This window comes from Corythoichthys intestinalis, chromosome 19 (assembly GCF_030265065.1).
Source record: "Corythoichthys intestinalis isolate RoL2023-P3 chromosome 19, ASM3026506v1, whole genome shotgun sequence".
NCBI lineage: Eukaryota > Metazoa > Chordata > Actinopteri > Syngnathiformes > Syngnathidae > Corythoichthys > Corythoichthys intestinalis.
In genome coordinates, this window is record NC_080413.1 from 37,947,312 (window position 1) to 37,963,567 (window position 16,256).

Here is a 16,256-nt window from a genome sequence, read left to right on the forward strand (position 1 = left end):
GTAATAGTATGACTTTAATTCTCCTAATAATAGTATTACTTTTATTCTCCTAATAATGGTATTACTTTTATTCTCGTAATAATAGTATGACTTTTTTTCTCATATTATTACTACGACAAAAAAGTCATATTATTTAGTTGTCCTAATGCTACTTACCTTACGTCGCTTTTACACTGTTTTGTATTGAAAGCGTCTTGTGTTTTTGAATCGGATCTACAAATAAGGAAAAGGAAATCCTTCATATTTTGGCTCATCTACATCATTATTTACAGGCTATCAACACTTTGTCGTAGCTCCCTGTAAGTAGCATTAGCCCAACGAAATAATACGACTTTTATTCTTGAAGTAACAGTACGAGAAAAATGTCACCCTATTAGTACGAGAATAGAACTCCAATTGTTACTATGAGATTAAAAGTCACACTGTTACTTCGAGAATAAAAGTCACACTGTTACTTCGAGAATAAAAGTCATACTGTTACTTCCAGAATAAAAGTCATACTGTTACTTCCACTACGAGAAATGACATGTTGCACCTCCATCACAGAGGTTAAAAAGGAATAGTTCATGTTTATAGTTGTAATCTATTCTATTTCAATAAACAAAGGAAGTTATTGCCCATGTACTGTAATAATATCAACAAAGATTGGGACAGACAGAGAGTGAGACATAAAGAGGAGGAATAATAAACATACACAGAGATATATAGCAGGCGAATTGATGGAAATAATCCAATATCATTTGTAAAAATACTTTGAAACATCTGCCAAAACGAAATGTGACGTAAGGCTACTTTTTCACAACTACAGTTAAAAAAACACTATCTTTTTTAAAGTTTACAGTGGTTCTATTGATTGGTTATCAATTGTTTATTAATTGTCATGCAGGATGAATAGGATGAAGTGGTAAGGAGCTGGAACACACACCAAATACGACCAAGATCTGCCCATGGGACGCCTGGAGGACGGCCCATCCTCATGTTCAGCATGGCATGGCTGTATGCAGCAGACGACAAACTGCAGCCTGTCCATGCTAAGGAAATAGCTGTTTGCAAGGAGTATTGCACCCCGAAAGGGCCATATCTCTGCGATGAGACGGTTTTTGAGCTTTGCAGTCTCCTTATGGAGGAAAATGGCTGGAATGCTCCTTCAGATGCATATGCTGCAGTAGAACTCTATTCACGATGAAGGAATGAAATAGTCAAACATACATAAAGTGTGGAAATATTGGAAATGGCATTCCTCTATGCTTTATGGATGTACCACAGTAAAATGTAGATGTATTTACAACCTTTTATTGAACAAATAAAGTAAATAGAACTTGTGGAAAAAAACAAACAAATGCGAGCGACCCTTTGAAATGTTCACTCAGCCAAGGTCCCCAAGAAAGAAGCAGTGAAATTTTAAGCAATGATTCACATTATCTGTAAATAGCATAATTAACTGTTAAACAGTTACATTACCAAGCCAATGTTACATAAATATACATATAACATGGTATATAATGGTAAATTGTAAATAATAAGAATGATTTGTAACACAGTTACATATACTGTTTACATGTAGCATTGTAATACTGGTCTTCTTTAAAGGTTAACTGTAACATCGTACACAACATCGTAATGTGATATATACTGTACGTGTAACAGTAAAACTCATCTCTGTAAATATGGTGCAGTAGCAGACTACTGTACATTTAACGTAGTAAAACTGTAAACGTTGGTATTGAACAATTGTGTTTCTGATTATCTTTATGTGAATACAGTATTCCCTTCATGGAGTGATTTTGAAAAGAACAGTTTGAGTATTTCAGACTGAATGGAATCAGACAGCAACATCTGTCGTCAAAATATCGACTAGAAAAGTATCGAAAGAAAAGTGACTTTTCCTTGTTTTAGTATCTCACTATAACCTTCTTCACTTCGAATTGAGATCTTTCTTGTCCCTCCGCCTTGTTTTGCTCTGATTTGTTTGGTCAGTTGGCCTTCAGTGTGAATCCACCCTATTTCAAGCTTTCTTGTTTTTGGTTTAGGTCTTTTTGTTTTATTGGAGGTGATTGCTTCCTCACTCTCTGTATGGTTTTCCTTTCTAAGTTTGAGCTTCTCACTTAGCTTTTCAAATAGTCCCTGCTTTCGCTTTGATGACTGTGGTTGGTGATTGCAAAAGTTAAAGAGAGCAATCCTGTCTCCATATGATGGGAGATAATTCGCCAGTTGAGCATCTTCCATCAGTAGGATGACCTCGCTGTCAATCTGAAAATAAGACAGACACATCATCATAATAAAGAAAAAAAAGGACAACGTAACTTTCATCCAGAACTCTATTTCATAACACTATTAAGTCCACTGATTTCCAGAACGTTCCAAATTTCCCGATTTTCATTTCTCAATTTTAGTTAAAATGGCTATACATTAGGCCTGCACAATATATCGTTTGAACATCGCCATTGCAATGTGCGCAAGCACAATTGTCCCATCGCAGGACGTGTGATTGTTTTATTTCATTATTATTATTTTTTTGGACATGTATATTTTTGTTTTGCATCATAAAAGCAGCAATAGTGCAGAGACATGTCCTCCTGGATTCCTTTTATTTGCAGCAATCTTCATCATTCACAGATGAACCACCTTAGCCTGGATTTAACGGTATCATATGAATACAGTGTTGTCAAGGTGAGTCAACCAAAGTCTTCCCAAATAGAGCTATGCAAGTTCTTTGGTGAAAATTCTTTTCGTTTCAATATCACAACATACATCGTAAACCCCTATAGAGTCGAAATGTCAGTTTTTTCCAATATCGTTCAGCCCTAGTATACATCACTCCTAGGTAACTATAATGCTCAGGGGGTAATGAGGAGAAAGGAGGAGGAGATTTGTAGGAAAAGAGAAGGTACAGTATCTCACGAAACTGCAGATCTGTCTCTGAATACAGCCATTAATGTTGAACGAGAGAGGAGCAGTAATACCACATTTGACACTCTTGCTCCCTACAGTATTTTCACCTAAGATCACGTAACACTAGGGGTGTGCCATCTTAGGCACCCCACGATTCGATTCGATTACGATTCAGGACGCCACGATTCGATTTTTAATCGATTATCGCGATATCGTCTATGATCGCGGTTGTCGCGGTTATCACGATTATCGATGCATCGTGCAGCACTGATTACTAAAGCAGCCAGGCAAATTTATGTCCATTATTTATTTAAAATATCCTTATGATTCAACAGGAAAGATGGCATAATGCCCCTACAACAAAAAGCTGCCCTTAAGCTGCTTTTTTATTTATTTCGTTTTCCAAGAAAGTGCAAAATGCTTAACTATTTTAAAGGGAGTACTCATTTCTCTCAACAATGCAATGAAATTTACACTGGTGGAATGAATTCGACATTTTCTGGACACAAACAAAGTGTCTTTAGAAATAAGACTTCTTTTAACCAATATACTTTGTTTTCACAGTGTTACCTCTTGGAGTAACAGGTGGAAATCTCAACTGGTCTTGACACTGCTACACTCACACTCATTACAGCGCGCGCACTTTCTTCTCTTTCTATTTCGCATGTTTGTAGTGTTACCACTGTACTTTATCATGGTTTTACAAGTTCTGCATATGAAATACACGTTAGCGAATTAGCTCATTAGCTTAGCGCTCGGCGCTAACTATTAACATCTCAAAAACAACAACAATAAAGGCTAAACAGTACAAGAGGGTTCTTGTACTCACCTCTTATAGATGCACACGGGTCTTAGCAACACACTCAGGATATTTTTTTTAATTGAAATGCCTTAAAACTACAGCTGGTCATCTGAAAGGCAAGGAGCAACGAGCAAAGAACTATCTCTCTTCCCCTCTCGCTCTAAAAATGCGCACAAAAGCGCGACCGGCTTCTGGTCCTGCCTGCCATATACACAAATTTATTTTCCAGTCTTTTAAAAAGGAGTAAATCTATCTTCCAGTAACTGGGAGCATCCATCATAACGTTGTGTGTGCGTCCGTTAACGGTGTCCGGGCCGCAGACGTGTCTTGAATTTCGTTTCGCTACGAGCGTTGTTAGGAGTGAAAATAATCGTTTTTTAACCTTTATGAATCGTAATCGAATCGTCACGTGTCGAATCGCGATGCATGTAATAATCGATTTTTTGGAACTCCTCTACGTAACACTAATGATTAACGTTACGCTGGGGAGGGAAAAAGGTGTACTGATTTGGGGATTTTTCACTTGAGTGTACTCACTTTTGTTGCCAGTGGTTTAAACATTAATGGCTGTATTTTGAGAGAATATATTTACACTGTATTATTAGATGTACACCGACTCGTTTTCACCTTTTGAAAAAGCCATATCTTCAGTGTTGTCCCGTGAAAGGACAATTAAATACTGCAGAAATACGAGGGGTGCACTCACTTTTGTGAGATACTGTGTGAGAAGTGAAGTAGAGAAGCGGGTGAGAAGATGGGGATGGTAAGAGGAAAGTGCATATGAGGAGAGGCGGATGAGAAAAGTAACAAGAGACGGAGAAATAGTCTAAACAAATGCATATTGAAGCATTGTTATTTACAAATGACATGAACTGACTGATGAAAAGGTAAAAAAAAGTAAGAAATACCTTTTGCTGTTCAATCCAATTGTTTCCTCTGATACACTCCGACGTCTCAGGAAAGTCACAATTTCCAACAAGTTCTTTGCCATCTTGGATCAGTGGAATTGAATAAACAAGAAAATCGGGAACTCGGAAGACAAAAATGAGAAGATGCAAAACATGTAAGCGCTCGGGAAGAACTATGAAAAATTGATATACAGACACACCATGTAGAAGAATTGTGAAGATTCACGATACATAAATTATTACTTTTAATAGAAATACATCGAGCAAAACGTACGTTTGACTATTAGCTTTTAATATGAATACATAGAGCAAAACGTACATTTGGCCCTATCACAGTATTTTCTCATTGGCTGCAATTGACGGTGAAAACTTAATGAAGTGAAAGATTTGTGCGTGATTACGATGGATATTACGTCAAGTACTTAAAATAACAAGTTACCCTACCTTGGCTGGGAGCCACGACGTGTATGACTCTTTATATTGATTGTAATTTGATGCCAATGCACCAAAACGTCTTTTTGAAACAGAATCCAGAAGTACAGAATCACCACCGCTCTCGAGATGCACGTTGTTGTTCCAATTCAATATTACGTTACGTACGCCGTAAGTGACGTCATAGCGTATTGGGGTGATATTGTGCTTTTCCTGAGCCTATATTTTATAATTTGCTTCATAAATAAAGAAACACATTATTTTTTGGCTCATCTACATAAAATTATAATCAATAGATTGCTTTATATTGATGCTTCGTCGTAGCGCTCAGCTACGGTACATGTACGTAATGTGCGTAGCGGTTACGCTATGTAATGAGTTTAGTCTTGTAGTACCAGTACGGTTTTAATCTCGTCGTCCTTTTTCTTTTTTTTTTCTCTCTCCTTGATTTGGCCCTAATCCTCCGTCGTAATTATAAGTTGATCTATGTTACTTTTTAGAATTAGAAAAAATTAGAAAAAAAGGACACAATATTAGGCAGATGCGTATTTATAATAGTAATTTTATAGACAAATGATACTATTTACAGTGGCGGCAGAGAGTTTGGGGGGGCGCGAAACATTTACGTCTTCCTTGGGGGGGCGTGACAGAAAATAATTGAGAAGCACTGCCCTAAGGTGACATGGAAGAAGACAAAAAAAAAAAGACAGGAAAAAAAAATGTTGACGTTAAAAAAAAAAAAAATAGCGCCCCTAAAAGGACACGAAATATTTTTTTCTGTCAAAGCAAAAAGAAAAACAAAAACAAAAAAAAAGTCGGGGGAAAAAAAAAAAAAAAGCCCCAGAAAAAAAAAAAAAAGACCGACAACTAAATTTCGGGGTAAGCATGTGAGCCAAAATTCTGACCAATCAGAACGGCGATTGTTCAGGCGGAGGGCGGGACACACCATTGCCGACCTGCTGGCTTCTGCTTCCACTTCCATATGATGGCAGATGATAATGATGATAGAAATGGCGAAACCCCTTAGGTAAGGAGTTTACTTTGTTTTCTCTTGTGTGTCATGTACTAAAATGATTTTTCAAGCAAATGTAATCCCAATTTCAATATCAGTTGATTTTGCATTTTTAAAGAAGGGCACGAAAATCGATGTCGAGCCAGTTAGCCACAGTTAGCTATGTTGCCTTTGCATGGCCACGGACAGTAACTTGGTAAGGTCCTGGGTGACACGTACGCGAAGGATGGGAAGAAGTTGGAAAAACATTTGATAGAAAGTAGCTAACGACGACGCGTACCGTAACTAGCTAAGGTCTTTCACACACAGGTATTCTACTGTTCTTCTGCATTCATTAATCATTGCCTGCCAAGTGTATTAGTTTGCTACTCAATAATGCAACTAAAGCAAAAAAAAAAAAAAAAAAAAAAAAAAAAAAAAAAAAAAAAAAAAAATCATTGACAAAGAATAATTTCCTCCGTAAATATTAAACTTTTGTGTATAAACTGTATGACTGTCATGATTATGCACTGAATTTTGTCATGGCTGTCTTTGGATTTTTGCTTGCAACTTAACCATGTCACAATGCTCATATACAGTATTACCTCTTGTGTTATTGCTCAAATTGGTGCATTATATTTTAACAGGATCTAGATTCCGGCTTAGCTGGGACAACAAGTGAGCCAAACTCTGGAATTTTCATACCACATATTGAATGCCAATTCACGACTGCAGAACATGCTAGATTGGCTGATGCTTTGGACCCACTAACATCAAGTAATCTTGGTGCAGACATTTTTTATGACACTGTAATGCATGTACATTGAATATGTATAATTTCATTAAACGCCCTTTAAATTGGGGGAAACATGACGTACCTTTTGAACATTTTATTTCACCAACATTTTTCATTAGCAATTCTTGGAACATTTGTACTATGGAGGACCAGTGCTGCAAAAATTAAAAATTAAGGAAAAATAAAAGTGCATATGAAAACGAGAATGATTGAAACATAAGATTCAAAGATGAAATATATGGAAATGCATCAAGGTAAAAATTTTAATTTTGGTGGCTTTGGACCTCCATATTGAACAGGGAACATGTAACAAATTTACTGTTTTACCATTGTCAAATATTTTAAGAAGATCAGCACCCTAGCAAAAGCAGTCTGGTACAGGGGTGCCCAAGTCCAGTCCTCGAGAGCCCCTATCCAGCTTGTTTTTCATGTCTCCTTCCAACACACCTGACTCAAATAATCACGACTGTTATCAGGCTCCTGCAGAGCTTGCTGATGAGCTGATCATTTGATTTTGGTCTGTTAAAGGAGGGAGACATGGGAAAACAAGCTGGATAGGGGCTCTCGAGGACTGGACTTGGGCACCCCTGGTCTAGTACGACAGGTCAAACAAATTTAAAAAAAAAATAGGACCACGAGATTATCCTCTTAATATTGCAATACATGACTTCATTCTTCTAATGTTATGACTTTTTTTTCTTGTACTAATACTACGACTTAAATCTCGTAGTCGCATTTTTTCCCTCTTTTGTTTAGCTTTAATACTCAGTTATACAAAAGCAATACGCTATAATTCCAAAATAGATAATCTACTGATGCACTGCAATACTTCCAACTCTGTTTAAAGTCCTCAAGTTGAGTAGTGTAGTGACTGGGCAATCGTAGGAAAGGGAGGCGAGTTGAAGATGTGGGATGCTCTGCTTCAACTATCTCCACTTGCATATCTTCCAATGGAATCTCCCAGCCAACTGAGAATTTCACCAATTGTTCCAATGTGTCTTGAGGATCTGCGAAGGTAATGAACAAATTATATAAATTGAAACTATTTTAAGGTAACTTTTCAATTACAAGGTTACAATTAGAGATGTCTCAATCGCATATTTTTGCACCCAAGTGCGAGTTCACCTGATTTTGAATCCCCATCGCATACCTAGGCATTATCATAGACTTCACTATGAGATGGTGGAAGTCTATGGCAATATATGGGAAAAAAAATATTCTTCTTTAAATGAAACTATCCCAACATGATATATACAATGGTTGTTTTGGTAACTATCTGTATAACAAGGTATTATAATTCAGAATATTTTAATTTGCAATAGCTGATTGCCAAATGTAAAGTAAAACAAAATGGTTGCATATGTAACATAAAGCATTACATTTGTAAGATCAAAGTACTAACAGGATTTTCTTGGACGTTTATATTTTTGAATACTTATATACATATTACAATCTCTACCATGTAAAAATCTACCATGCCCTGCGTGTCTTGCTTGCTATACTTTCTCAGCACAACGCCATCTATATGAAATATGATTGCACAATGATCTATTATATTACCATTTTAAGCCAAAAAATAAAACCAAATTAGCCAATTCCGACTTGCCGTATATAAAGAAATGACGCCCCGTTCCAATAGCGTTAATGCCCTGTACTGTTCACTCATTCACAAAAAAAAATAAAAAAATCAAATTAAAACGATAACATCTCTAGTTTTCCGGAATCTATCACACGGGCGACGGTACGCGCCGTCGTTAATTGCCGTTTTTCCTGTCATGTCTTTCGAGTTCTTCCTATGCTTGTAACACCGTATCAACTCAACACTCGAAGTCAACATAGCTAACTGTGGCTAACTGGCTCGACGTCGATTTTCGTGCCCTTCTTTAAAAATGCAAAATCAACTGATATTGAAATTGGGATTACATTTGCTTGAAAAATCGTTTTAGTACATGACACACAAGAGAAAACAAAGTAAACTCCTTACCTAAGGGGTTTCGCCATTTCTATGATCATTATCATCTGCCATCATATGGAAGTGGAAGCAGAAGCCGGCAGGTCGGCAATGGTGTGTCCCGCCCTCCTCCTGAACAATCGCCGTTCTGATTGGTCAGAATTTTGGCTCACATGCTTACCCCGAAATTTAGTTGTACATGCTCAGAAAACACTTGTAGATCATTAAAGAAAAAACACCCGAAGAACTATTCACTAGATTGTGTTCTTAACGTTTTCTTTTGACCACGACTTGGAATGATATTTTTGTGTTTGTTTTTTACAACATATTATTTCGATGTACAAGTAGATTTTTTCATCTTTGGTTACAAGCGACTTTTGTCTCTGAAAACGCGACAAGGGGGAGACAAAACTCGCGAGGTTGTAAGCAAAGAAAAAACACCTGTAGAACAAAAAAAAAAATCACTTGTAAATGGAAAAAAAACACTTGTAGAATTTTTTTTATATTGTTTTTTTTCATGTTTATTTCACAACGCAAAATTTGGAAATACAAGTTTTGTTTTTGTTATACAAGTTAAAATTAGTCAAATGTACAGGTATGTTTTTATTTTAAGACTAGGTTACGAGTATCTTTTTTGGCCCATAAAACTCGACAAGAATGTGACAAAACTTGTGCACTTGTAATTGGTAATTTTTAACCCGTAGTGATGAAAAAACACCTGTAGAACAAAAAAATCACTTGTAATTGGAAAAAAAAACACTTGTAGAATTTATTTTTTACATTGTGTTTTTTTCATGTTTATTTCACAACGCAAATTTTGGAAATACAAGTTGTTTTTTTGTTTCACAAGTTAAAATTAGTCATTTTACAGGTATGTTTTTATTTTAAAACTAGGTTACGAGTATCTTTTTTGGCTCATAAAACTCGACAAGAATGTGACAAAACTTGTGTACTTGTAATTGGTCATTTTTAACCCGTAGCTAAGAAAAAACACCTGTAGAACAAAAAAATCACTTGTAATTGGAAAAAAAAACACTTGTAGAATTTATTTTTTACATTGTGTTTTTTTCATGTTTATTTCACAACGCAAAATTTGGAAATACAAGTTTTTTTTTGTTTTACAAGTTAAAATTAGTCATTTTACAGGTATGTTTTTATTTTAAAACTAGGTTACGAGTATCTTTTTTGGCTCATAAAACTCGACAAGAATGTGACAAAACTTGTGCACTTGTAATTGCTAATTTTTAACCCGTAGTGAAGAAAAAACACCTGTAGAACAAAAAAAATCACTTGTAATTGGAAAAAAAACACTTGTAGAATTAATTTTTTTACATCGTGTTTTTTTCATGTTTATTACACAACGCAAAATTTGGAAATACAAGTGTTTTTTAGTTAAAATTGATCATTTTACAGGTATAATTTTCATTTTACAACCTCACTTCTTGTGGCACTATTCTATCTCCACAGGAACGGAGCGAGAGCAGGACGGGGGAATTGAGCGGCACAGAGTAGATTTTTTTTTTTGCTCAATATTATTTTCCGTGCTCAAAATCTACGAGTGCTCGCTTAAAATCTTTAACTGCTCGGTCAATATATTTTTTTGTGCTCGAAATCTAGTTTAATGTGCTCAATATCCATTATTGCTCGCTCAGAATAGTGTCAGCAATATAACCCCATACAAATGAACCCAGATATCAACATCAAGGCTGATGGCGCAATGGATAACACGCCTGACTATGGATCAGGAGATTCTACGTTTGACACCTGGCTAGCTCGTCAGCCGTTTTGCCTGCAGTACCTTGGCTTTTGCCAACACTGTTGGACAAACATTCCAACTGTGGTCGCAGGAACCCTGGTTCCGATCTGGGTCACGGCACCTCTGCTGAAAGTTGATGAGCTTGAGCAGTGGTCTATCAACAGGGAATGTCCCAATTTTAATTTTGAATACTGATTGCTGAAAAACAAAAATCCCTTTACAGAAATGTATTTTGGTTTGATTATATGTAGTTTAAAGCGCGGTTTCTGACTTTTTAAGTGCTAAAAATTTTTTTGCACCCTTGCCATTCCTCTGCTGTTACCCAGTACTGTATCAGTCTAGTAACGCCCCTGATAGGACTTCTGACTGCATGCTTGTCTGTGATTATGTGACTTTGTTATATCTGATTGTTGATTATTGTTGCAACGTCTCATTGGTGAAGCTGGTAGAGCCACTGTGCTGGCAAAAATAAAAAGTAAAATTTATTAGGTAGAATTAAGAGGAAAATGTAAGGTCTCCAGTGTAGCGGAATAAGCGTTAGCGTTTGTTTACAAATCTACTCAAGTAAAAAATATGCCATGCTAAAAACTAATCTTAGAAGTACATTTTCCTCCAAAAGTTACACAAGTAAATGTAAGGCGTTACTGCCCGCCTCTGAGAAGTGATAAATCCAGGCCTTTAGAAAAAATAGCTTTATTTGTCATTAACAGGAGCGGAACAAAATTGTAAAATATTTCTGCTTTTAAATGGATAGGCCTATGTAAACATACATTTGCCATTTACAGTTAATCAGTAACAGTAGGTCTCCTTTTTAACCCCTTATTAAAACAACATGCATAATACAATAATATAGAAAGTTATAAATTTATCAAAACATTTTACATTTTATCTTGATACAATTTAACTGGCTTTGTTAAGCATAACACAAATAATTCTTTGTTCCTTTTGTTTCCTTTCGGCAGCATCAAAAAAGGATTAATAACATGGCTCCAAAACGATCTTTACAGACACAAATCATTGCTTTGAGGTTCTATAAGCATCTTAACATTGGAATCCTCTGGTTCTTGATTTCATTAACTGTTAATGATGCCCAATAAACATTAAGTTCACGATTCTGGACGGGCGGAATGAAATATGGAAAAGATAACGTACGGTGAGCCATGCATGTTGGTAAAATGTTGTATACAGTATTTCCTAAATATACAAAACTATACAAAAATATTTATTAGTATATTCAATGCGACCATAAAATAAGGATGACACTGACATGACCATTACCAGTTGTCACAATACTTTTTCTGTCCAGCTGCCGTAATTCTGACAAAACACATTTCAAGAAAAACACAAATATTGCGTACTGCTTCTTTAAAAATAAACAGAGAGGATTGCACACTGATTATAACAACAAATGTTAAACATATTTGTAAATTGTAAGAATATTAAAAGGATAAAGCCTTCGTTTTTAGCTTGTTATGATTATTTTGTGTAAAAACACAAACCACTCATACTTATGGTGAATGTTCCCATCATAATTTCACAGCTCTAAGGGTGCAATACCCTTAAGTCATTTTGCATAGCAGTTGTGAACCACCACAGCACCAACCCTTTTCTGTGCTGAAGTTAGTCATTGATGTTTGAGGCGAAAGCATGAAAATTCCTGGGTCAACTTCAAGCCCGCAATCTGGAAAAAAAGCAACTCAGCTGTCGACCGCACAGTGGGTGTAGCAGTCGGCGATGTTTTTCCTCAGCTCGTCGATGCCTCTCCTCAGCTGGCTGACCTCGAGCAGATTCACAGGGACGACATCTTCCTCTACGTCCTTGCACTCGCTCTCCTCTGCTGACACGTTCAATGCTGCAAAGAAACATTCAATAGGTTATTGCACAGAGACTACCAAAGACATACTTCTATTTCAGTGGTCAAATATGAAATATAAGAGTAACAATAGAATTGGAGGACAATTTAAAGGCACAATATATAAGATCAGTGGCCAAAAACTGGTACTGCGACCAGGATCAAAGTACTGAAGCGCACAAAATCCTCTACCTTTCCCTTTGGGTTGCCAAATAAAAGCTTTGCAATGGAGAATCAAGTTGCATTATTATACCAATGTTGCATTTCAATCATAAACTACAAAATGCAAGAAAATGTGTGAGTAACTGCTGTGTTGGTCGGTATACTTGTCGTGAAAGTACATGTGCTTGTACTACAAGTACACGCCAGTACACGTACACGCTAAGCCTGAACGATATATCGTTTAAACATCGCCATCGCGATGTGCGCATGCGCGATGGTCCCATCGCAAGGATGTGCGATAGTTTTTTTTGTTTTTTTCTCTGATCCACAAATCCTTGATCTGCTTCATTTGCTCGCACAGCCTCTCTCACCCTCTTTCCCAGCTCTCAGTCACTGCGGCACTTGCTTATTAAAGTTAACGATGGCTTTGATCTGGTCAAAGAAGCCAGGCAGCAATCTGTCAATCAAACTGTTTAACTTGTTAAACAGTTTCTGCAAAGGAGCGCGGGCTGGAATGAATGTGTGTGTCTGTGGGGGGAGAATGTGGAGACGTTTGAGACATATAAAATAAACGCCAGAAGTGATTATGAGGAGTTTGTAATTTGTACATGTCACTCCAAGAGTCACAGCCATGTTAGGTAAACAAAAGCATTTAATAAAGCCAAGCATTTTTCTACTACAGTACTTTATTCTTGTTTAAAAATGATTCAGTGGAACAGTTATGTTTAAAAGTGATCATAATTATTACATTTAAAGTGCCTTAAGAGCATTTATTAAAAAAGTATATATATATATATATATTAGGGCTGTCAAACGATCAAAATTTTTAATCGAGTTCATTACAGCTTAAAAATTAATTAATCGTAATTAATCGCAATTCAAACCATCTATAAAATGTGCCATATTTTTCTGTAAATTATTGTTGGAATGGAAAGATAAGACAAGATGGATATATACATTCAACATACGGTACATAAGGACTGTATTTGTTTATTATAACAATAAATCAACAAGATGGCATTAACATTATTAACATTCTGTTAAAGTGATCCATGGATAGAAAGACTTGTAGTTCTTAAAAGATGAATATTAGTACAAGTTATAGAAATGTTATAATAAAACGCCTCTTAATGTTTTCGTTTTAATAAAATTTGTAAAATTTTCAATCAAAAAATAAACTAGTAGCCCTATTCTGTCCTCAATGTGTGTGATTACACAAATTGACAGATAGCGAACATAAGTTCCAAAAAGAAATCAGACGGTGTGGCAAAGTAGCATGGGCTTTACTGAAGTCATCTCTTTTTGACAGGAGCACGTTTCTTGTATTTTTGTAAAACTGAAAATAACAAGGCAATGTGTCAATAACTTGCATAAATCACAAAATAACATAAAATGTACACACACGTGTCCATTTGAGCAGTAGCACTAGCCAATTAGCTCACAAGCATCTAACAATGTAACTGCATTTCACCATATATGTGAACAAATTCAAATACACATCATCAATAACTATCTAATGCTCATGAATATAAACAAAGGAGGAATATAACTCACAAGCGATGCATGTATGAGACACAAACAGTGTGATGGGGCTATGAGAACTGCCACTGAATACTGGATGCGGACGTTAGCTGGTCTGAATAGCACTGTCTATTAGTGTGAGTTCGTCTCGACATATAATCACGTCAGAAAAGCGCGCCGAAACCCAAATAATCAGCTGCACTGAATCACCAGCAGAGGGTGACATTACGCCACACAACATATGCAAGTCACACCCAAGCACCAGCAGAGGGCGGAAAAACTCCATAAAACACAATTAACAAGTTGGCCTTTCACTGTACTGACATTTAAATCTGTCTGAGCGGGCCTAGTGCGTTAATTGCGTCAAATATTTTAACGTGATTAATTTAAAAAATTGATTAACGCCCGTTAACGCGATAATTTTGACAGCCCTAATATATATATATATATATTTTTAATATCGTAATATAATATCGCAATATATCGCAAACCCCCCAAAAAATCGCAGCAATAGTTTTTTCCAATATCGTTCAGGCCTAGTACACGCCAGTACATGTGGTACAAGTACACGCAAGTACACGTGAACGCGGCACAAGTAGACGCAGTACACGTGTATAAGTACACAAAAGTAACCGTGGTCCAAGAAAACTCAAGTACACGTCCTGTACATGTGGTACAAATACACGAGTACGAGTACACGCGAGTACGCGTACACGCGGAAAACACATACACATGGAAAAATACAATTGTACAACGTTTGAAATGTATTCATTTTGTATATTCCACTTACCACGATTTGAGAGCTCAATAAATTGAAGAGTAAGACATAAGTACGCCTTATGTTTGGAGTATTTGTTTTTGGGTTTGCTGGCTGTCATGCCGATTGCGCCACTTTCACACACAGCAACAAACGGGAGGAGGTGAGCGCTGCTGCGCCAAGCCAATTCTGGCTGCATTTTTGACACATGAAAAATAGTGAGTACCATACTACGGTCTGACAGAAAATTTTAGTGGTTTTGAAACCGCGATGTTTTCACACCACGGTAAACCATGAAACCGGTAACCGGCATAGGGTGTAACGGTACATGTATTTGTATTGAACCGTTTCGGTACGTGGTGCTCGCTTAGGATCGGAGGCGTACAAAACGAGTTTCTGACGTAATGTAACCCTTACTTTTCGGGGCTGTGAGTTGATCGGGTTACAGATTCTTAGTGTAGATCAGGGGTCCCCAAACTTTTTCCTGTGAGGGCCACATAACCCTTTTCTTCTCTGATGAGGGGCCGGGGTCAGTTTCTAACAGAAAAAGTGTGACGATTGCAGGAGTGCCTAAATGTAAAAATGTATTGTTTTTCAGAAAGCCACAATCAAATAACCCTTTCTGGATTCTTCACGGAACCAAAGTAAATAAAATAAAAATGATATAATATAATATAGTATAATATAATATAATTAGGGCTGTCAAACGATTAAAATTTTTAAGCGAGTTAATCACAGCTTAAAAATTAATCGTAATTAATCGCAATTCAAACATCTCTAAAATATGCCTTATTTTTCTGTAAATTATTGTTGGAATGGAAAGATAAGACACAAGACGGATATATACATTCAACATACTGTACATAAGTACTGTATTTGTTTATTATAACAATAAATCAACAAGATGGCATTAACATTAATATTCTGTCAAAGCAATCCCTGGATAGAACGACTTGTAGTTCTTAAATGATAGATTTTAGTACAAATTATAGAAATTTTATGTTAAAACCCCTCTTAATGTTTTCGTTTTAATAAAATTGGTAAAATTTTAATCAAAAAAATTAACTAGTAGCTCACCATTGTTGATGTCAAGAATTACACAATGCTCATGGTGCATAAAATCAGTCGCACCCAAGCGCCAGCAGAGGGAGACAAAAAACACAAGTAACAAGTGGACATGACACTGCTGTCATTTTAATCTGTTTGAGCGGGGCATATGCGTTAATTGCATCAAATATTTTAACGTGATTAATGAAAAAAATTAATTACCGCCCGTTAACGCGATAACTTTGACAGCCCTTAATATAATATAATATAATACAATATAATATAATCAGGAGTGCACATAATTTTTTGGCCCAGGTTCTCAGAGGAGGACCTGGAGATGTGACTTGGTCCTCATTGAGCTTGAGAGCCGACCCACCTGATGCGATAAA

The 16,256-nt window shown here is 36.3% G+C and overlaps 1 protein-coding gene across 1 annotated transcript in view; it reads right to left on the reverse strand.

Moving 5' to 3' along the window:
- Positions 1–11,201: 11,201 nt before the first annotated feature.
- The window catches only part of cep85l (centrosomal protein 85, like), a 35,423-nt gene continuing 30,368 nt past the window's right edge, over positions 11,202–16,256 (reverse strand). The window contains exon 13 of the mRNA XM_057823530.1: positions 11,202–12,380. Within this exon, the coding sequence (XP_057679513.1) occupies positions 12,226–12,380 (155 nt within the window). The 3' untranslated portion in view covers positions 11,202–12,225. The remainder of the gene's footprint in view (positions 12,381–16,256) is intronic.